The sequence below is a fragment of the Colletes gigas genome, unplaced genomic scaffold (genome assembly GCF_013123115.1).
Source record: "Colletes gigas isolate AHSC1104 unplaced genomic scaffold, ASM1312311v1 Colletes_gigas_Sc00029, whole genome shotgun sequence".
Taxonomy (NCBI): domain Eukaryota; kingdom Metazoa; phylum Arthropoda; class Insecta; order Hymenoptera; family Colletidae; genus Colletes; species Colletes gigas.
The window spans coordinates 2,015,555-2,038,320 of record NW_025106658.1 but is presented as its reverse complement, the minus strand read 5'-3'; the positions used below and the strand labels follow the sequence as shown (position 1 = coordinate 2,038,320).

The window sequence follows — 22,766 nt, the reverse complement described above, 5'->3', positions numbered from 1 at the left end:
GTTACATGCATGTATTCTTAAATAACAAATTTGCAAAGATTGGGTGTAAATGATACAAAGTATGTATAACAGATTTTAAAGAATTTGTCAAAGAGGTTTCATTTTGATTTTTATAACATAGGGTTGTATATAAAAATTGTGTAATTTTGATAAATGAGGGTGTATTGAAATATTAAAGACATTCATAATATTTAATAAAAGGATAGATGACAGATAAGATACAAAAAATTAACAAGGTGTACAAGGAATAGCACATGAAGGTGGGTTACAAACAACATAAGGTGGTGGACATGGAGAACAATAAGGTATGCATGGTAAACATGGTGGGCATGGTGGTGGGCATGGTGGTGGGCATGGTGGTGGACATGGAGGTAAACAACATGGTGGGCAAGGTGGTGGGCATGGAGGTAAACAACATGGTAGACAAGGTGGTGGACAACATGGTGGACAAGGTGGTGGGCATGGTGGTGGGCATGGTGGTGGACAACATGGTGAACAGGGTGGTGGACAGCATGGTGAACAAGGTGGTGGACAAGGTGGTGGGCATGGAGGTAAACAACATGGTGGACAAGGTGGTGGGCATGGTGGTGGACAACACGGTGAACAAGGTGGTGGACAAGGTGGCGGACAAGGTGGTGGACATGGTGGTGGACAACATGGTGAACAAGGCGGTGGACAAGGTGGTGGACAAGGTACACAAAGATTGTAAGAAATGCAAGGTGGCACTGATGATGATGGTATGCAACAAGGGATAGGACATGGAGGACATGGAGGACATGGTGATTTTTGTGTAGTTGGACAGCAAGACTGTTTAGCATTATTACAAGATAATCTACAATATGCTGCTAAAGCAGATTCTCTTGCTTGATCGGCACAGTAAAATTTTCTCAATGCAACTTCTACATCTCCCAAGTCAGTTAACTTCAATAAAGCATATTGGCCTGGATTACAAACAGGGTACAACTTTGTCATGCACTCTGGTCTACCCATGCAGTCCCACATCATGCATCTATCTTGTAAACCATTTCTTTTGATACACTCGCATCTATATATAATACTTGCCCGAAAATCGAAACTTTTACAACGTTTGACTGGATTCTGAAATTTATTTAATATATCTAAATATTAACATTGGAAATTCCCTCTCCTTTAATAAGCAGTTTTCATTTTTAAACTATTAAATAAGAAAAAATCAGATTAGCTTTTAATAAGTTATTGAATTATTACAACCGTATCAAGCTATTAAATAATGCTCGTTTATGATCTATTATAATCAATTTAAACTCACGCAACAGGGGAGATCATTACTGCAAGGTGAAACTGGACAAACAACAGGAGGTGGACAAAACGGTTCATCCCATTCGCATGGTTTTCTACAATAGAAAATTTGTAAAATTGTTTAAATTACTTTGATAAAAATATATTCTTACTTTCTATCCATAGAACTAATTAAGCATTTTAGCTGTGCCAGTAATTCTCGTCTTTTCTCACAATTCACATTTTTCCCATCGCACGGCATTTTTGTGAATAATTAAAATGACAAAATTTATATACAAAAATTTAGATTTTATTTAATTTTTATGTAAATTATGGTGTTTGCATTTTCTTATGCATTCATCCTATTTATTTTTTTTTTGTATATATTACACCCAATTAAATTACTAAATCATAAAACTAACGATTCCAAAAAAATAATGACATGGCCTGAATATATGTGTATATACACGCATATATAATAAATGAATAAGTTTATTTAAATTTCAATTGTTTATCATTCATTCGCAAATAGTTATCAAAATTGTAAGTTTAATTTCAATGATATAAAATAAAATATATAAATAAAAAACGGAAAAAACTTATAATGTCGTGTGGAAGAAGTCCTTTATGCTGTCCCAAAACACTTTGTTGTTCATCACCTACAACTCCATGCTGTTTACCATCATCTCCATCGTGTGTACCTTATTCATGTTGTCCATCACCTTGCATGGCTTGCCCGCCACCATGTAAAATTACAATATGTACACCACCGGTGCCGTGCGGACCATGTCCGCCAAAATGTGTACCATATTGTCCACCTGCATGTACAGCAAGATGCCTAAGCAGAGTCACGACACGTCCTATTAAATGGACGACATTTTTCTAGGATTGTCTTCGTACTAGAGTAAATTTTTACTGCTTTGTCCGCTCGGCACTAATTATAGCTAATTTACATTTTCATGTAACAGTTTTAAAAACAATCATTGTAACGAACTTACATAATAGACGTGTTCTAATAATGAATCGGAATATATTACAATATGATTTTGTTAAACAGATTCTGCAAGGTCACTATACCTCCTCCGCCTGTTCCACCACCAAAATTTTATATTCCCAAACAACCTTGCTGCAGACCTGGTTGTTTTCATGTACCAGGACCAAAATGTTGCTTGTATTTATATTGGCGTTTACCATGCAAAGCAGATTGTTTCGAAGTATAAAAACAAACAAGTAACAATTTCTATAAAAATTTACATTTGTATAACATTATAAAAAATATAAAATAGTCTTATAAAGATTGTCATAAAGCACAACTGTATTGAATAATAATATAGAATATAAAATTATCATGAAACAATCTATGGGAGTAGACTATTTTAATAAATTATATTTGATAAGTATAGAAAATTAAATTAACATGTATTATAATATTCTAAAATTAATTATGTTTGATTGAACTTCGTTAATCAGGAATAAATTTGAAAGTATTACTTCCAGTTTTTAATAAAATACCATTGTCATTTAATTTTGAAATTAACTGTGAAATATCTTGCACCACAATTTTTCCATCCAATGCAATTTCACGCAATCTTTTTGTAGAGAATGTTTTTTTGGTATCAACGACTGTTTCTTTCCTCAGTAATTGTATAAATTCTTTTACCTTTGAAAGAAAATTGTACATTAATATTCTGACCATCCTCTATCATTATAGATACGTATAGAATTACATAACTTACTTTTCTATCAGTTACTTTTGTGTTTTGCGATTGTCTACTAATAACGTTATTATCAAATGCATATTGGAAGATTTCTATTATATTTAAAGCATCTGTTTCAGTTGCTTCTGTACGTAACTCCAACTTTGCTCTAGCCTGAATAATATACACTAGTATTAATTTCAAATAATAGAATTTATATTTGAAATATACGAATGTATTAAAACCAAGACCTCAGTTAATCTTATCATGGCTTCTAATTGTCTATTATAAACAGATAAACCATCGAGTTTATCATTTCTACTGCGAAGTTCTAAATAATAATTTTGTAACGCCGCAGCTGCTTCTTTAGTTAACTTTGGTTTTACATATTGTCGCGCGTATGAAATGTATTTTCGAAGAACTGATTGTGGAATGACATTAATATTTTCATTTACAGAAGCTGTAAGTTTGTCCCTACAAATTTAATTATATTTTAAAAGCAAATTTAAAAGCAACTGTCCTTATTTTAATAAAATTAATACTTAGTAGTTACCTTAATGATGATATAATTACATTTGATACATCTGTACATTGAGATGCACTTGTTTGTGTTTTACTAATTGCATTCAAACCAGTATGAACCGACATAACATGTTTGCATAACAAATCATCTATGTGCTATTACAAATTAAATATATAAAGTTATTGTGGTGTTAATATATTATTAAAATAATATATTAATAAATATGCACCTTATTTGGCTCATCTAATAATAAAAATATTAAATCAAAACGTGATAAGAGAGGTGCACTCATTTTCAGATTCTGCATTACTGTTTTACTTCTATTGAATCGACCACTAATTGGATTAGCAGCTGCTAGAATTGAAGTTCTCGTGGGAAGGGAACAAATTATTCCTGATTTAGCTACACTTACACTTTGCTGTTCCATAGATTCTAGTAAAGCCTATGATTAAAGCAGATGTATTTTTTTATTACAGTTTAACGAGGTAAATAATTTGGTTAACTATACTTGTTCAATTTCAAAGATATTAAATGTTAAACATTATATATTTAAGTTAATAGCTTTACCGTATGTTGTTTCGACATTTTATCAAATTCATCTATACAACAGCAGCCTCTATCTGCTAAAACTAATGCACCTGGTTCTAATGCAAAGTTATTAGTTTTGTTTTCTTTTGTAAGTGTTATTGTCAGTCCAGAAGATGTGCTTGAATTTCCACATACATATACACCTTTAATCAATATTGGTGTCAAATATTTAAAAATGCATGTAAAAAGGAAAAAATAAGATTCCAGTTAAGTATTTATACCTTTTGCAGCGATTCTAGCACATGCTTGTAACATTTGTGACTTTCCAAGACCAGGGTCACCGACTATTAATGTATGTATATTATCTCTTAACTCTAAATTTTCTGTATTTCCACCAAACAAACTTAATATCAGTCCAGCTTTGATCATTTCATTGCCGTATATACTTGGACAAAGTGAATGTACCAATAGTGGAAAAATATTTGGTTTACTATACACTTCCTATTATATAGTTCAAGAGAAATATAAATATTAAATAATAACAGAACTCTTTACATTATAATAGGAAATGTGTCAATACTTTTTATACCTTTATTGCTAAATAATCCTTTATTGACATTTCATTGTCCACAATGTTTTTACTTTGAAATCTCTGTTTATTATTGATTATTGTAATAGCTTCCAAATACAAAGAAAATGAAACTTTATTACGTGTTTTAGTGTTGTTACTCCCCTATATATTCAACAATTATTTATGTATAAATAATTAAAATGGAAAGTCATTCAAAGTTTGAATTGTAAATATTCAAATTTTACTTTTACAACTCCCTACACATACGAATTACCTTTATAATTCCAGTTAAAGTAATATCATCCCCAGGCATACAAGTATTAACTAAATCATCTATTAATTCAACATCAAGCACTCTAGGCATACTGCCTTTATTATTCTACGGTATAAAAAATGAATGGTATTAATTCTGACATAATTATACGAAGTTTGAAGGCAACAAATTTAGAAAACTCATATAGAATACCTGTTACACATATAGAAATGTTCTACTCATGAAAAATGAATACCTGTTCATCGTTTAGAAGTTCTTGTATCTTAATCATTTGAAAGGAAACACTTTTCACGTGTGGAGAATCTAACACAGGACGAAATTTAGATATACCACACATATTACACTTTCTTGGGATTGTATAAACTCCTTGTGGTTGTTTAGTTATTTTTTGTAAGTTACATTTGCGACAAGTGAATACAATCCAGTCTGCGATATGTTTTGTACGACCTACTCTTATTACACAGCCTTTAACAGACACTAATTTCCCTGTTCAGAAAATTTCAATATTTGATTAAAGAAGTGTATGAGTATTGAGGAAATTATAAACACATACCATAAGAATTTGCTTTCAAGTCTTGCAAACATACGATTGGTTGATAATTTAATATTTTTAATCTAATAATCGATATTGTACTTAGAACATTCATAGAACCTTTTAAATTCTCTTTCGATATTGAATTTATTATTTTCTGAAAGTTTCAAACATCATGTTGATTAAATAAATATGTAACATACGCTTGAAAACCATCACTAATATAAAATACCTGGTGTATGGCGAGCTTAATACAATTCAATGTGTGTAACGGATTCTCATATATGTTCTTTTTAAAATCACACCATTCGTTCGAGAAAATTGTGTCACTCTCTGTCTCATAGATATCAATTACAAAAACTGTTCCATTTTCTAAATTGTCTAACGAAAGCAAAGATAACAAGCGAGGATGCCTATTTATAAAGCCTTCTATTGATTGAATTTTTTTGACAGTGTCACAATCGCTATCATATTCTAAAGAATAAAAGAAGTTAGTTTGTCAATATTGTCATAATCACTTTTATTTCATATTTAGTGATACTTCATATTGATTATTGATACAAATTTGTTGTACCTTCGTCGGAAAAAAATAATTTCCATCCATAATAAGGAATATCAAAATTAACGTAAGTATCATATATATTTAATACATTATTTATCTCTATATTATCTACCGATCGATGTACTTTTTTATTATCTTGATCGTTTTTATTCCTATTGTCTGCGAAATGTAAATTTAAATCATATACAATATCAGGTAAATTTGCACATCATGCATACAATAAAATAAATTAATATTTCTTACTATGATTTGTTGGTTTCTTTTTATTTAAATACCACTTCTTCTTATAAATATCTTTCTGTCTTCTGTCACTCATTATTATAAATATTTATTGTTGTAAATATAGAGGATACTTTCAACTAATAATATTTATTATTATTACTAATTTCTACAACATTTCTTACACATGCATGGCGAAAGAACAACGTTAACACTTTGATGGCCACACTTTATGCTCTTTATTGCATGTCTGAATTATGAATTTATGAGAATTAAACATTTCACGCGCGACAACAACCATCAAAGTTTTAAAGAACTTCTATTGCTACACAATGAAACCATTAGGTTAGGTTAGACCATAGGTTAAGTTAGGTTGGACGTAACCATGGAAACAGTCCTATCACCAAAAGTTACCATACACCAAAGAATAACAAATTTTTAACAATAAATATGGATAGATATGTAGTCATTGAAAAAATTGGCGAAGGAGCACAGGGTATAGTTTTGAAAGCACAGGACATAGTAACAGAAAAGAATGTAGCATTGAAGAAATTACTATTAAAAAATATTGAAAATGGTATATCCATATCTATTATGCGCGAGATAAAAATTTTACAGCAATTAAAACATCGTAATGTATGTAATTAATTGTTTTATAATTATTTAATCGTTCTTAGTTTATACAAATCTATTTACATAAAGGAATTACTTTACTACAGGTTGTAAAATTACTGGACGCCTTTGCCGTTGGGTTAGATTTTATAGTTGTCTTTGAATATATGCCAATAAGTTTGTGGGAAATAATAAAAGACAATGAAATATCATTGACAACTGTACAAGTGAAAACATATACAAAAATGATTTTAGAGGGTGTTGCGTATATACATAAACAAAATATAATACACAGGGTATACAATTTTCAATAATATTTAGTTGTTTTTATTTTTTCATTTTTCTATTAAAAAAGTAACATTCTGTTCAGGATTTGAAACCTGCCAATTTACTAATAAGCGAGAAAGGTATTTTGAAGATTGCTGATTTCGGTTTGGGAAGATTAATGTGGAAAGACACGACAAAACCATATTCGCATCAAATTGCTACCAGATGGTACAGAGCACCCGAATTATTGTACGGAGCAAAATATTATACAGAAGCAATCGATATGTGGTCTATTGGTTGTATTTTTGGTGAACTGCTTAACAAATCACCATTATTTCCGGTAAGACACAAGGATTAAGACTAAAATCTAGTTTTTCTATAGTAAATTGCCTAAAAAATACTATTCTTCTTACAGGGTGAAACAGATATCGAACAACTGGCAATAGTACTAAAATATCTGGGATCTCCTACATCAGAAACATGGCCAGAGCTAAGTACACTGCCTGATTTTAATAAAATCACATTTCCATATCATAAAGGAGTCACATGGGAAAATGTCGTTGATGATGCAGAACCTGAAGCAGTCGACCTTATTAGTAAAATTCTTATTTATAACTCATCAAAACGTTTAACAGCTAGTGAAGTAAGTAATACAATAAATGCAATGTCTAAAATTACTGTGTAACTAAATGATTTTTTATTTCAGGCATTATGTCATTTATATTTTTATGTCAAACCTTATACTTCATTGAAAGATTTAATAAAACCGTCGGCTAATCAACGGAATCAAACGAAACAGAAAGAAATAAACACAAATATTCAAGTCACCACACTCTTTGAAAATATATTAGCTATTACTTAACTTTGGGGTAACGAACTTCTTTTCCACCGGAAGTCCCGGAAGCCGCAGTAGTCCCAGTATCCAGTTGATTCCCCCACCATTACGTTCTTACTAGCGCCTTTGGTTACGTGTGGTTAGGTGTCCAGTCCGCGAGCGAGTGAGCCCTCTTCATCCTTCAAGTCCCAACTCTGCAGAGTAGGCATAGTGGGGGGGTAGTTTCGCGCTTGCGTAGAACATATAAGTAGAGGAAGGAACTAGAACTGGCCGTGAATCGCCAATTACGTCACCCCTGACTTACCTCGCGTACTTTATAATTACAACTTTATTTTTACATTCGATAAAAAAATTGAATAACTGTTTATTTACTAATTATTGTTTATTAATAATAACTTTCTTTCCATTCACTTATTTTTATAAAATGCAAAAAACCTTTTAAACACTTCATCGTTATAGCCTGTAAGACATGGTCTGCCATTTTCATATTCGGCTTTCTCATATAATTTTATTGTTGGCGTTGACCACCAAAAATTTTTTACTCCATCCGTACCATCGATGTCTAATGTGTTGAGTTGATACACGGAGAAATGAAAATTTTGTCCGTCTGATTGAACACACTGTATAACAACCGGTTCTGACAACTGTTTCGCATTTGTTCCGAATTTTTGCCGAGCAAAACATGCTGCTGCAGTAAATGATTCCATCAAGGAACGTGCATGGATTTGATTTTCGGTGGTCGGCAATTCTGTTAAATTTTTTACTTCTTCTGGATTATGATTTATAAAGATAGTGTGAATGTTCATCAATGCAGATGTCATCTTAATTGCTACAAAATACAATATAATACATATAACAATGGAAACCGTATATCATGTATTATGTTGCAAACAAACTTACGAAATATGTCCTCAGTTTTGTAAATATTTGATTTGGATAAACCAATAGTATAATGTAATGGGAAAATATCTGGCAAGTCAAATTCATTATTTGCATTTGGATTTGCTATTGGTGTTAAAGGCATCGAAGATGTCATTATTATATCCATTTTTAAGGAAAATTGTAAAAGATCCAGTTCCTTTTCTACAATTTACGAAAATTCTATTTTTGTTAATATACAATACCGAATGCAATTAGACATATGCTTTAAAATATATTTTCTAATATATACCTATGCATACAGATAAAATTTCATCTCGTAATACTGCTCGATTTTTCGCAATACTTAATCCACATAATGATTCACAGAGTTGTAGAAATTTTCTCGTTATATTATGCCTACAGTATATAAGTTCCTGAGTTAAAAATGAAAATGTAATTTTTAAGTAATATAAAACGAGCATGATTCTGTAATTAACACTTACATTTTCCTTGTGCTTGGTATGCCATACGATCTAGGAAACACCCAACTAGGTCTATTAGGGTCTTTTAATTTAGGTAACTTTTCTTGATGTGCATCATATATATATGTTGTATAAATAATTCTAAAACAATAAACAAATAACTAAACAAAAAAAACTGATTTGCAGATCGATACAACCAGCAAGGTTGGACTGCTTTGATTTAATAAAATTTGTTTGCTTAAATTTAAATAAGCTATCTCCATTATGCCCCATTATTGTATATACAATAGTCATGTAAGTATTAATATACCTTTTTAATAAGTTATCTGTATGTTCTGGGATATCAGTGATTAAAGATTTGATTTTTTCTGGAATTTCATCATCAACTTTTAACGTTTTTGTTAATAAACATGCTTGTGATACACCTTCTTGTAAGAGATTACATTCTTTATATGTCAAGCAAGTTCTTTCCTTCCAATCTGGGTCTATACCAGGTACACTTAAGTGTTCAAATCTAATATAAGCATAAACAAATTTACCTATATTATTTTTAGACAGAAAAAGACATAGATTGTAGGTGAAAGAGAAGCGAATATTTCTTTTATAATTCTTTTGTTCATATCACTAAAGATGGTTTATCCTATGCAGGGGGAATGGTCCACTTTTAAGGTAGCAAAACTTTGTCAATACATAATTAAATCTGGAACAACTTGTATGCTAAACTGTGTAAGATTAAAAGCGTTACTTGGTAAATAGTTTTGGTGGCTTCACCACTTCTAAGGCATCTTGTACAGGGATCCCCATTGATGTTAAAATTTCTTCTGCTTTGGTTATCTTTACAGGTCTCTCTCGTTGTTGTTGCCAGAGCAGACGTGCCGCTCTACCCAAATGTTGTTTTTGCAACAATTGCGTAAACTTCATTGTGAATTATCTGAAAAGTAATTTTAATTGTATATTTGAAAAAGTTAATCTTGCTGTTTTTTAATTCTACGAATAAAATACGCTTTATAGCTCACAGTATTAATAATTTAAATGTTATGGAACTTTGAAAGCTCAATTTAGGTTAACTAACCTCTCCTTGCAATGTACAAACGGGCCAATCGCAAGCCGCGTATCCACTGACTGCGAGCATGAGTTTGTTCAGATGCTTAAAGCACGTTTTCATGTAGCCGTAAACTGACATGATAGTTTTTTCGACTATTTTTATGCAATTAAGTGTTATAAAATATTGAATTACTTTAAAAATGATGTCATGATGTGAAAAATAGCAACATTGTTAACACTAAATCGTAATTGACTTCCTAGTAACATTTTAGTACTAAACATAGTGTGTTCAACTACTCGCGTATACAATAGATGGCGGTGTATTTGCTACTGTGGCGCTATTTGGTAATATTCTGTTATGCAGAAAGGAATGTTTAGATACAAAATTTAGAAACAAATGACTGGAACCCTTCATATCACATTTAGGACTTTTTAATGCGACGTTTTATGCGTTTTCGTATAGTTAACACGCATTATTAAAACGAAACTTTCAAATGCAAAGTTGTCCTTTAAATTTCTCTATTTTTAATCTTCCTTCGACGAATTAAATTATCCGTCAGTTTGAACAATAAAGTCATTTGATATCCCAAATTCGTGTTTTTAAATTTCTCGAATATCTCGTAGCCATTCACCGCAGAGTTGTCTTCTTGTTAGGTAACTCGTCTGATTCGTGAAGTAGACATGAGAATAAGTGAATAAAATAAGAAGGGTGATAGAAGAACCCTTCCGGTATTCACCCTAGAGCACTTAAGTCAGAAAAGCTCATTGTCCGCTCCTTCTCATTAGATGCCACCTAGCAGTTCCATCGATCGCACCAAGTAACAATACTGTGGATGCTTTTTCCTCCTCCTTGATCTGTAGCTGCAGGAAACACGAGCGGATTTTATCTCGTCGTGTCTGCTCTAATCCCAGCCGTAGCTATACCGAGAGACAATACTTCTGGCGCTCTGGTTGTCGCCTGAAACGTTGCCACGGGATGAACACTATCATTGAACTGCCATACTCGAGAAGAAATTTTCAATTACCTTTTTTCACGTACACTGACGCTCATAAATATTAGGACTATTTTTACATTCCTGAATTTCCTTGGCGGCTCTTGTACGCTTGGACGCAACCCTAAAAAGTTTAAACAATTTTATTTCCATTTAAAATTACCATGAACTTTAAGATTAAAGACTTAATTTTTAAAGAAACGTAATTTTTGTTCGATATTTAAATTCACTTAGAATAAAAATTTATTTATAAGCTAGATATGACTCATAAAGAGGATTCATTTATGCAAAAGATTCCTTTGAATGCGGAATTAGCAGTTGCACGAATTACATAATAGTTCATTGCCGATATACGTACTTACGCGGCAGTTGTAAATTACATATAATCAGGTCAGTGTCGGTTTCATTAATGATTTTTATTCACGTGAGTCTGCCAGGCGTGTAATAAGAAGCACAATATGCTATACAAGACGGTGCTGGTGATTATTGAGTTTACTAACGGTCCGATCTGATAGCGGTCTCGTATAACAGGCCGGTATTGTGAACATTGATGAAAAACGTAACATACGGTCGTAAATCCACTACCGCCATTGCACGATAAGCGACGAAAGCGTTCATTATGGATACATACTCCGCTAAGCAATTGTGACCGAACAGTAGTGACCAAGAACTCTCTGAAATATTAAAAAAAATTTGTTTTTATAAAAATTGAAGGGTACTAAAAATTTTAATATTTTCTAAAAAGGATTTTTACAAAGACCAAAACATCGAACGAATCAATCAACATTCCTATCGACAGAAACATTGTTTTTTTAATTATTTTCATGAGAAGCAAACGAGTCTACTTTTGTTGAGTGACGAGATCCAGCTTAGAATTTTCGAACGATGCGATCTAACTCTTTTATGGGCTTTGTTCATTCATCAACTAATCAACCGTAATGCATGTATCCCTGATCGTCGGGGAAAAGATCCAAGGGATAGGATGGGAGATTTATCGTGGATACGAAAGGTTGGAAAAAGAACGCTGCTAATTAAGAAGAGCGATTACACGTAACGGTATAATTAAGGGGAAAGAAAGAAGGATTAGAGTCACTATTCCAGCAAATAAACGTTTTTACCCGCGGAGCATTAATCGAACATCCTGGGGATACGATTCGTTTAACGAGATATAATGTATTTTCTTCGTCTTTCTTTACTTCGTTTAAACAACGACTGATGTTTAAATGTACAAGTGGAATTTGGCTTTATCTTCTCTAGAAATTTGTAAACTATTAAATTATTAATTTGGATAGTTTTAAAAAAGCGGGGAGGATGTCTCCGACGTTTTCTCTACTCCATCTCTCTTTCTCGAAACGTGTGAAATGGGGGGGGGAGCGGAGTTGCAGCACTTGCTTGGAGACCACTGCGAAGATCAGTCGTTCTGGTTTAACAAAGAGTCTTATTTTCCCATGTTACTCATGGGCGCCATTAAATGCAAACACATGAAAGCAGACAGGGACGTTTACTTCGTGCGATCACGCGAATGATGAGTGATCGTTTGATGTGTATAATGGTGTACAGCGAGTAGAGTATCGTTTATATAATGGCGATACCTTCTTAGTCCTTATTCCACTTGTTGAGAGACACATTCGTATCATAAATTACAACCCTCCCCCTTATAAAAGCGAGATACTGAAAACCAGAGTTAGAGCAAGGGTTAAAATCCTTGGTTGGTCTGCGAATCCATGGTGCAGACTCTGGGTCTAAAACAAAAACGTCGAGGTGGAGTTACAATGATACAGACTCAGGGCAGAAAGAAGAGACTCAAGAGGAAACGTCCTTACTTACAATAGTACTTGGAGTCAAGAAGGTGTCATTCGAGTACCCTTTCTTCATGATGCAGGAAATGTTGAGGAAATCTCTTGGTGATGGCGTGGCCAGGGGGTAGTTTACACACTTGGGATCTCTGGATCAGGTGGCCATAGGCTAAAAGAACGTTGGTACATTACAAAAGAATAAAATACTTGCAGAGTGAAAACTAAAGCTTGCCAAAAGTGTGGTCTACGTGTTAGATTCGCGGAGGGCAAACTCTAACTGTGCTTCTGATCATTTAAACCCGCCGATTGGCATGTTCGGTCACGCTCGCGCGTTCGAGGTTGACGAACTCCTGTGGTTCGATCGAACCATTAATTTTCGATAATAAAATATCCATTTTTTTCGTTGGAAATAGATCGATCGTTCTCCTGAGTTCGAGTACCCAAATGTTGAGATCTGAACTTGGAAAACTATACAAAATCTGCGCGTCTTGCGGCTTCGACATAATGACAATTTAATTACGTGAAACCTTTTCTTCGTAACTAAAGAAATGTTCGCTGTACGATCTCGATACTAATCTATATTTAATTTCGTTCGAGCACGTGGAAAACGGAAATATATGAAACTTCGAGGAAGATACGTACACGCAAATAAAGTATCAATCATCTGTACAACAGCCATCCTCTTGTATCATTTTTTACCCAAAAATAAACAAGATACGTCCGTTGAAAAAATTCTAAGAAAATCCCCGGCTGTCTCGACTTCGTTTTTGTTGGATCGAAGCGTCCGTGGAACAATATCGATATTGTTGCACTCTTGGCGAAATTCTTCGTAACACGCGTTTACATTTCGTGATCGTTCGAACGAAAGGGGGTGCAAGGGGGCGAAGGAGAGTCAAATCTAGATCCTCCGGGGTCCTCCGCGAAAGAAGGGGTTGTATTCGGGCAGGAAGAAAGGAGCTGCTAATTGACACGAGCGATTGCACGTAACGGTATAATTAGAGAGAAGAATACGGAGCCCGGACCGGTGCACCGATGAACCAATGAACCGGCCAGAGAGCGGCGCGAGGGGAAGGAAAGAAACAGAAAGGCAGAGAGAAGCAGGGGAGAGAAGCAGCCGGCGGGTTTCGTCGAGAGTAGCGATGGGCATTTAGTTTTTACCATCTCGCAAGTTTTCAAACAATTTAAAACGTCTAAATCGATCGGTCTTAATTCAATCTGAACTGTTACAATGTTACGAAGAGAAATCATCCAAGAAGATGTACAATTTCCTTGATTTGGCGAAGATTTATCGGTGGCGATGATATTAATTTTCCAGACGGGTCCGAAAATTTGCGGGAAGAAATAAAACGGAATTATTATCAGAGAAACTTTACTTAAACTATTTTGTATGCGAGTTTTTAAATAGAAATAAACTTACAAGCCGATGATAGCAAATTGCAATTTTGGCGATATAATTCTAAAAGTGTTGCTAATAAACTGTGCTTTAAAATAATATATTTACAGTAAACCATGTAAATTTAATCGTTTACGAGTTAATCAGATCAACGCGTTAAAATGTATGTATATAAACTTTTAAATTAATAAATACAAAAACAATTGAAATCCTGTTCATTAAAGGAATGAATAACTATCAGTAGACAGACTAAATTTAAAAAAAAAAATAATGAAATTCCATACTAAATCAGATTACATAAAATTCAAATAATATATATGCATTCAATTCCATAAATATATAATTGCAATATTAATTAGGTATGCTCAATATCATAACGTAAACAAACACTTTTATATCAATTCCGTGTTTATCTGGATTATAATGTAAATTATAATATATATCCAATTCGATAAATTACAATATTAATTAGACATACTCAATATCATAATGTAAACAAACACCTTTAATTCCGTGTTTATCCGCATTGTCCTCGTTTATCCTCGAATTAAAGAACATGGGGTGCCTGAAAAGTAAAGGAAAACAGAGATGAGAAAAAATTGAGATATTAAAATGAAAAATAGATACTAATGTTTGGTAAGTTGTAAGATTTGGATGGGCAGGTTTGGCGTATTGCGAGTGATACGAGGTGCGTTGAGGCCATCACTAGTCGAGGGGGCTCCCTCTTCGAGAGAGGCGAGCAGGAGAGACCGATCCCGTGGAGTGCAGGAGAGACAAGGCAACGGGAGAGAACGAAACGTACCACGGTCTCGTGGATCTGCCTACACTCTGCGACCATTCCGCAGTAACACGTCGTCCAAGTCGGTTTTGTAGCGTTCCTCGGTCCCTGGTCTCTTGCCACGAGGCACCTTGAGGTGCTCCAAGAACCGGAGCCGCCAAGGTACCCGGCTTCCACCGATCCTGCCCGCGAAAACGATCGTCGACGAGTTCCGCGGTCTGAAAAATCCCTCGATAGAATTTACGTGCCAAATATAGTTCGGTTTCCTTGAACTCCACGGCGGCGATGTTGGTCCGCGGCAAACGGTGCGCAGGATTTTGACGAGCGTCCAAGGATCTCGCGATTCTCGATTCGAAAATACTCGTCGCGCGCACCGGGATATAACAAGTGTTTTCGAAGGTGCGATTGCCTGTTGATTTTTGAATTCACGAGGATGACAAGCCTCAGAGAAGATCGAGAGGATTTTAGCGTGGCGAGCGACGACCGTGGATGCTCCGTTGAGCGGAAGTGACAGGGATCTCTCGTGTTCGATGAGTTTACGGAACGATTCGGTATTAAAATGTGTTTGACCGGTGGTTCGAGTGATTGTCTCGAGTGACTTCTTTCGCGACTGCTCGACAAACAGGTGACTGCTATTCCGTTTTTACGGCGACTACTTTCCACGAATAAACGCGGCGCAAGTCATACGTGAACTCGTGTGTCCTCTGTATGTTAACTATACAAGTAATTCTACGTTTCTCGAGCCACGCGAAACAAATACAACATTGTTGCCTCCGAACACAGCACTCTTTGTGCACAGATTCTGTTTTGGAGATAGAAGTAATCCTATCGATTTCTTTTAAAAATATTCCCCATGTAAATCGCATCTAAATAGTGTCTCCACTGTACAGAAATTAAAAATGTAGGATTTTTACAATATGTTGATCTTACTGTTCGCGCTAAAACATGATTTCGAAAAATAACTACAATATTCTGTCGTGTTTGAGTTTGTATTTCTATTTTACCGGTTACGATCGAATTTATTCAGGGAAAGAGACGTGGTCGATGATGGAAAGGCAGTTTTAAGGAGTAGATAGCGACGAATCGGACGTTCGGGGGTTCAGAATGGGACAGGAAACGTATCGCGTGAAAAATGAACGATTCAATGAAAGTTTACCAACGCTCGTTGTTATCGATGTTAATTTAAAAACAAGTGCGGCCTCTCGTCGATAAAAAGTGAAACGGTGGCTGATTTTGTCAAGGCAATAACTACCTCGACCTTAATGACTTCGGATACACCCGGCTCGGTAAGTAATCGTTTAATCGGTTTAACCGCTTATAATAATTAACGATCCATAATTTCACCTCGCCTTTATTATTAACACGTTAGTACTGTTATTAACACATTTACATATACAAGGCTGAGCTAACGGTATCGCCTGAGACAGTCTTGTCTATCACGAGCAACGTTAAGATATTTTTAGCGAGTATCTGCCACCAATTCGATCAAACTTTTTGTCTCTTTACATGAAATTATATTTTTACTTTATTTAAATTTATTAAATAACTGTAGAAAATGTGGTGATGCGGGGTCATTCTGGCTCGAGAGCTCTCAAGTTTAGAAATTCTCATAAATTATTTTTCAGTATTGTTTAGCTATCTTTTAGGCGAACGAAGCAATTTTTTACAAAGTTTAAACCAACTGCATTTTGTTGTTAATTTATACGCGATCGTAGCCCCCAGAGTCGTCTGAAACAACAAATTCTAAAAGATTTTTTTAATTAATATGAACGATTTATTTTGTAATTAGTTATTCGTATGAAAAGCGTATGCAAATATCGAAGTATTAAACCGCGTTTCAAAGCAGCTCGATCCAAGACGATTTATTCCGGAAATAATGTCCTGTTTCATTCCAAGTGATCGGTGTTATCAAAACTAGTTCACACACTCTGAAAAATGCAACTGCACTATCTTGGCGCGGCCCGTAAACAGAGAAATGTTGAGCTTCGTGCAATAAAACGGTTAACTTGTTAATTATAATCGAGTAGAAACTGCCTTGTGCATTCATTCTAGATACTTTAAGATGCAGTTTTCTCTATGAATTCTATAATCTCGAATATCTATAGTTTATCGATCCTACGATCTAATCTTAAGTGAATGTATCAATGCGCGTCTAATTATCGATAGCTAACAAAAATATGAGTGTTTTGGCGCTACTTTTTATTTCGATTAATGCTGATCAAAAACATTGTTAATTTGTTTTGATTTTAATACTTTCAATTGCAATACTTTGTTTATTTTATCTAGTACTCTAAATATTCGAGTATATTGCAGCAGCGTATCGTTCGTTAATAAAATCTCTTTCACCGATAGTTTTTCTTCCTATTCTAACCAATTGATAGACTCTCCGAAGCGATCGCTCTTCGAAAGTAGTCCACCAGCGATTTTTATGTTTACCGGTACTTTAAACACAACGAACGCGTTAAGGTTGATTCACACATTATATTTCAAAGGAATCTAAATTAAATCCTTAATCCCAATAGTCATTATCAACCTAGTATTTTACAATTAAAATTATTATTCTTCAAATTGACTGTATCACTGGTGCACAGATATATTTAAAAATAAAGAATGTTGGATTATCGGTTTGCCCCGCGCTCTAGTACCGACAAGAGGATCTCGTTAGCAAGGAATCGATATGCACAATGGCATTCGGCATCGTTCGATAAACACGGTTGAGATAAACTTTCATTGGCGCGTTGGAAAGAGAGATACTCTTCGAAGCGTCGATCGATTCGTGCAACACTTGAATTGTTAACCTACGACTTCCCCTTAATGATCGTTGAACCAGCAATGATTTATCGAACCCGGAACAGGTTAATTGCCAGACATTTTTAACGAGGCCCGGTAACTCTGTACCGATATTTATTCGCGTTTTATCGAACGCGTGTCACCGTGTCATCCATGTTCGTACGTTAAAGATTTTTTCTACTCTAGATCATCTGTCTAGCGGCTATCTAACTACCTGGAAAGTCTTATCTAATCCTACTACCATTTGCTTCTGGACTCCTTGTTAGGTGTATGAAGAAGTTAGGGGTAACAAGAGAAATTGGGCATGTTAAATGACAAGGATTGGTACTTCCCAGGTAGTGTGAGTCTAGCTTCTCCTAGAGATCAATTTATAGTCGTGACTGTGACCACTTGCGTGGGCCCTGTCGTGCCCGAAATTCCAAAGATGGAAACACCGGGTCTAAAGAGGATCCCAACGTTTCGATCCACGCTTTTTCTGAATCAAACGCTCGATAAACGGGTTTTTCCACGCTGAAATAGACTCTCGATATTCACTGGATTTACACGCGCCAGAGATTCAGGAGCGACAGAGGCGCAAGAAGAGAGCACTTACTCGAAAATCGCCGGAAGGAAGGAGGACTCTGGCGCGTGCTGGTCCTTTTGTCACGCGTGTGCTGTCCCCCCGCCTCTCGCTCTATTTGTCCCTACTTAGCCTAATTCCTGCCAATGCGTACTTTCCGTGCCTCGTCGACCGATCTTCCGCGACGGTGATTCCTTCGACGACGTCACGCGGTGAGTCTACGTGGTCGATTCACCCTTACGAACTTCCAGCGTCACCGTACTTCCAAAAATCTGCTCGACTTTTTCCGCAACGTCGCTTTGTGGTCCTAACAAGTATCCATGACGCTACGCAGATGAAATATTGCTTTGGTCAACGAGTAATTGCGTTTTTCAATGGTAAACAAACTCACTCCGTACTAGAAAACAAAACCTACACGATTTTGTTAACACTTTACCGACCGGTAGCGGTTGATTAATCGGTAAACGTCGACCGATAAAACAGTTATCGGTCGGTAAGCGTTGGCCGGTAAAACAGTCGATCAATAGGCTATCGGTCGGTAAAGTGTTAAGAATTGTTTACTTGATGTTGACTTTAACATGGAGACTTAAGCGATGGCGTCGAAGAGAAGCGTCCAGAATCGGTGAATCACAAAGGTGCTGCTTTTGACCAGAATAACGCCGAAGATGGCATCAAATTGTTCCTGGAAAATACATTGCTGATTAAAGTTTTAAACATAAAGAAACGTAATTATCGTTTGGCCAACAAATAGAAACCACCTCGTCGCTGACGGTAATCACGAGTGTGCTCAGATCTGCGAACCTGCTGCAGCTTCTTCGTCGCTCCTCGTCCTCGTCCATCGTCTCCGCGTTGCTCGTTCTGTTGCTGGGTCGTGTCGTCAGACTTCCTCGCACACTTTAGCTTCATCGTCGGACCTCGTTACACGTTTCAGCTTATCATCGTCTTCTTGCACACCTCTTTTGTGCATTTGCAATGTTTGTTTCTCTATTTCCTTCCGCTATACCTATTGGAACAGTTAATTTTGCACGTAATAGAATAGACAAATATCTTATTGAAAAGAAGCAATCTAAATAAAATTCACAACAAATTTTCATAATTGTACACGGTACAAAACATAGTACTCGTTCTTCTTTGAGATAAGGGATACTTAGGGTTCACTATCAAATATTTTCGTCTTTAATTTAATGGCCACTAGTGCCGCAATTAAAAGAATTTTATTCCTTCAGTATCCAGTTCTCCCTATCGTTTTACCATCTCTCCACACAACACCTCTGCTTGTAACGAAGTGCAAAAGCAGTTTGCCGCCACCGGACTGGGAATATCATAACTTTACCGCCGATAAACCTACTGAAATCCTATAATACCCGTATCATCCAACAGGTAACGTTTAGTGCTGTAGTAAATGCGATGCATGTTTAAAATGCGCGTACATGCGGTTGCCTGGCTTATCGAGTTCATAATGAAAGAGCATCTGGGTGAATGTGACGCAGTTGCAGATCATTTGGAAATTGTTTAAAAGTTTACCTTATGCTTTGGTCAAAGTTTTAACAAGTTTTGTTTAAACGTTTCGCCATGGAAATATGGGTTTTACTAGATAGCGTGAAACATAGCGTGAAATGATTTTTAGAACAGACCCTAATAGTCAAGGCATCATTTTGAATGCCTGTTTAATAAAATAATAGAAAATTCAACGCGGAAGATTGTTATGGCAGATAAAAACATGAAATGACATAACGTCGTGGCGGAATTGCGATGGCAAGTGATCCGTGTGTTGATAGGTGGCAGATTGGTGGCAAAATCTGTTATGGCATCATAGTAGTTGGTCTACCGTTGCATTCTTGCCGTCTAGCTGTCGGCAGGCATTAAAAGCAAGATTTCAGCGACCAAACACGGAGACAGATGGCCATAGATCTGTCGCGTAATGCAATTTAACACTGATGGTCGCAAGTTACCTGAAAAGAATGATTTCAAACCGTTATATAAAAGTTCTAGTCGAAACTATCACGAAGGACTCTTAATTTTTCTTTATTAATTTACTTTTCATTTTGACCAGCTTCGTCCTAACTCCTCCTTAATTTGCTCTCGACTTTTGTTGCGTCTTCTGCTCCTTTCACTACTTTTGTCTTCGACTCCGCCTTCACTTTGTCTCCGTGGCTCTCCGTCCCACCATTCCCCGATTATTCAAATTCTCTCCGGACTCTCCATTTACCTTTTCATTTCTCCGTTCCTCTTTTCCTTTTTCTTTCTTCTGTCTCCCATCGAAAGTCCTCCACATGCACTCCTTTCTCTTCTCTTCACTCTGTTAGCCTCGTAGACTCGCTCCCGTTTTCTCATGTGTGTGTGTGTGTGTGCGTGACTCTAGCCGGACAGCTTCGTTAAAAGGACTCGAGTCGTTGTCCTGCTGCTCCTCGTGAAAATCAGGACCTGACAGGTTGATTCAATGCATAAAACACGACAATTTTTGGCCAAAATCATCTTTCTTTGCTACAATTCTTCTACTCAGCGTTTACTATACTTCGTATAATTCTCAACTGTGAAGCAAAGTGTTACAAGCATCGTCTTAAGTAGAACTAACAAGTTATGGACAGACACGTCCGCCTAATCGTATTAACACTTTACCGACCGATAAAACAGTTAATTAATAGGCTATCAGTCGGTAAGCGTTAGCCGGTAAAACAGTTGATTAATCAGTCGGTAAGCGTTAGCCGGTAAAACAGTCGATTAATAGGCTATCGGTCGGTAAAGTGTTAAAATGTTTACAATTTTTTTTTTCGTAGTAAAAGACAACTTGTACGAAGAAATTTTTTTAGTGAAAAGACTTCGTAATATTCCGACAACATTTCGCAGATTTTACTCCTTCCAAAAGATTATAATTGCGTCTAATTGCGAGCCCCAACGACTACTACATTTTTCCTCGAATAAAACTTTGTATTTCTGAGACGCGTGCGTAATTATGTCTCTAACAGGGATTAAATCGCGATGTTAACGTTGCCCCGTCCGCTTGTATCAATTCCTGACTTTCCTCTCTGCTCCGAGAGTCCGTAGCCAGCAAAGGTGTATCGCAGAATTTCAGTAGGTTTATCGGCAGTAAAGTTACGATAATGTTTCCTGGTCAGGTGGCGGCAGACTACTTTTGCGCCTCTTTATACGGCCAACACGAGTAATAAAGTAATGAAATTATGTTTAACTTTTTACGTTAATTTTATGGCCTCTTCGTTCGTAATAAATTGCGCTGCAAAGATAATTCGTCCAAGCTCCCGTTTACGTTTACTTTTTTCATTCGATTAAACGATAATCAGAAAATTTAAACAGAAGTTTACAATTACAAAACTGTTCCTCGCGACATTATCATCGATCATCAATTAATCGTTTTATGTTTCAACTTGTAATATTTAATAAACGAAACTTAAGTACTATATGAATTCGTCTGATTTAAACCCGATAAAGAAACAGAGTTGGGCAGAATGTAATCTGATTAAATTTGTCACGACAAAATTACATGTAATTAGACCGGTAATTACTCTATGATTACATCTAACAGCAATCAGATTACATTCAGCACGAAATAGTGTGTCCGATTTCTTTTAATTTTTCTTCGATTATACCGGATGAGATGTTAATTGATGAATTTTATCGAGGAATGCATAGTAATTGGGGGCGGTTTTAAATGCCTGAGAACACTATGTTACTTGGTGATCCTGAAAATCGCGCGTAATTGTAGCTGAGTTTCCCTGAAACAGGTTTCTTTTTGTTTCTATCGAGCTCTAGTCACTGAATAACATCGTGTGTGCCTTTAATATTAGACCAACGATCTTTTACGATCATTATAGCCATGCTATCATCCAGCTGCGCAGGATCAACGATCAGCGTCGCAGCTCGACCAGCTCATTCAGCAACAAATGTAGCGGTGCTTGCACTACCGCCGGTCATGTCTTGTTCAACACGCTAGCGAGATACTTTATTGCTGATAATTCGAGGCCAGCCCTGCGAGAGACGTGCTGAAGTACGCCATTTACATTCCTGTCGTGATCACAAATGCATTTTATATACCGGCTAATATTCTGCCCCATCGCGTGGGCTAGATAAACGCGGATATACATGGTGTTTCAGATCTGTATCCAACATTCGAACAGAGGAACCCCGTAGGACTACTTGTTTACGTCCTCTTCTAATCCTTTATGTAATAAACATTTC

General features: G+C 35.7%; 4 protein-coding genes across 4 annotated transcripts; 1 reads left to right on the top strand and 3 right to left on the bottom strand.

Annotated features, from left to right (window-relative positions):
- Positions 1-51: 51 nt before the first annotated feature.
- LOC122401886 (vegetative cell wall protein gp1-like) lies at positions 52-1,519 on the bottom strand. The gene is made up of 3 exons (XM_043404309.1): positions 1,431-1,519; positions 1,289-1,385; positions 52-1,098 (listed from the first exon to the last, which is right to left on the bottom strand). The coding sequence occupies exons 1-3, from the start codon at positions 1,517-1,519 to the stop codon at positions 229-231; spliced, it is 1,056 nt and encodes a 351-aa protein (XP_043260244.1). The 3' UTR covers positions 52-228.
- Positions 1,520-2,719: 1,200 nt separating this feature from the next.
- LOC122401885 (DNA helicase MCM8-like) lies at positions 2,720-6,269 on the bottom strand. Its single transcript, XM_043404308.1, has 14 exons — positions 6,188-6,269; positions 5,957-6,103; positions 5,615-5,856; positions 5,404-5,539; positions 5,086-5,336; positions 4,851-4,955; positions 4,595-4,738; positions 4,287-4,506; positions 4,045-4,208; positions 3,707-3,919; positions 3,508-3,632; positions 3,206-3,428; positions 2,994-3,128; positions 2,720-2,917 (listed from the first exon to the last, which is right to left on the bottom strand). The coding sequence occupies exons 1-14, from the start codon at positions 6,258-6,260 to the stop codon at positions 2,720-2,722; spliced, it is 2,376 nt and encodes a 791-aa protein (XP_043260243.1). The 5' UTR covers positions 6,261-6,269.
- Positions 6,270-6,541: 272 nt separating this feature from the next.
- On the top strand, positions 6,542-7,953 carry LOC122401867 (cyclin-dependent kinase 20-like). The gene is made up of 5 exons (XM_043404285.1): positions 6,542-6,799; positions 6,883-7,071; positions 7,146-7,382; positions 7,458-7,685; positions 7,749-7,953. The coding sequence occupies exons 1-5, from the start codon at positions 6,614-6,616 to the stop codon at positions 7,902-7,904; spliced, it is 996 nt and encodes a 331-aa protein (XP_043260220.1). The 5' UTR covers positions 6,542-6,613; the 3' UTR covers positions 7,905-7,953.
- Positions 7,954-8,270: 317 nt separating this feature from the next.
- On the bottom strand, positions 8,271-10,420 carry LOC122401858 (39S ribosomal protein L37, mitochondrial). The gene is made up of 7 exons (XM_043404272.1): positions 10,293-10,420; positions 9,966-10,151; positions 9,531-9,734; positions 9,242-9,361; positions 9,049-9,155; positions 8,778-8,960; positions 8,271-8,706 (listed from the first exon to the last, which is right to left on the bottom strand). Exons 2-7 carry the CDS (start codon positions 10,139-10,141, stop codon positions 8,285-8,287), a joined length of 1,212 nt encoding a protein of 403 aa, XP_043260207.1. The 5' UTR covers positions 10,142-10,151; positions 10,293-10,420; the 3' UTR covers positions 8,271-8,284.
- Positions 10,421-22,766: the final 12,346 nt, after the last annotated feature.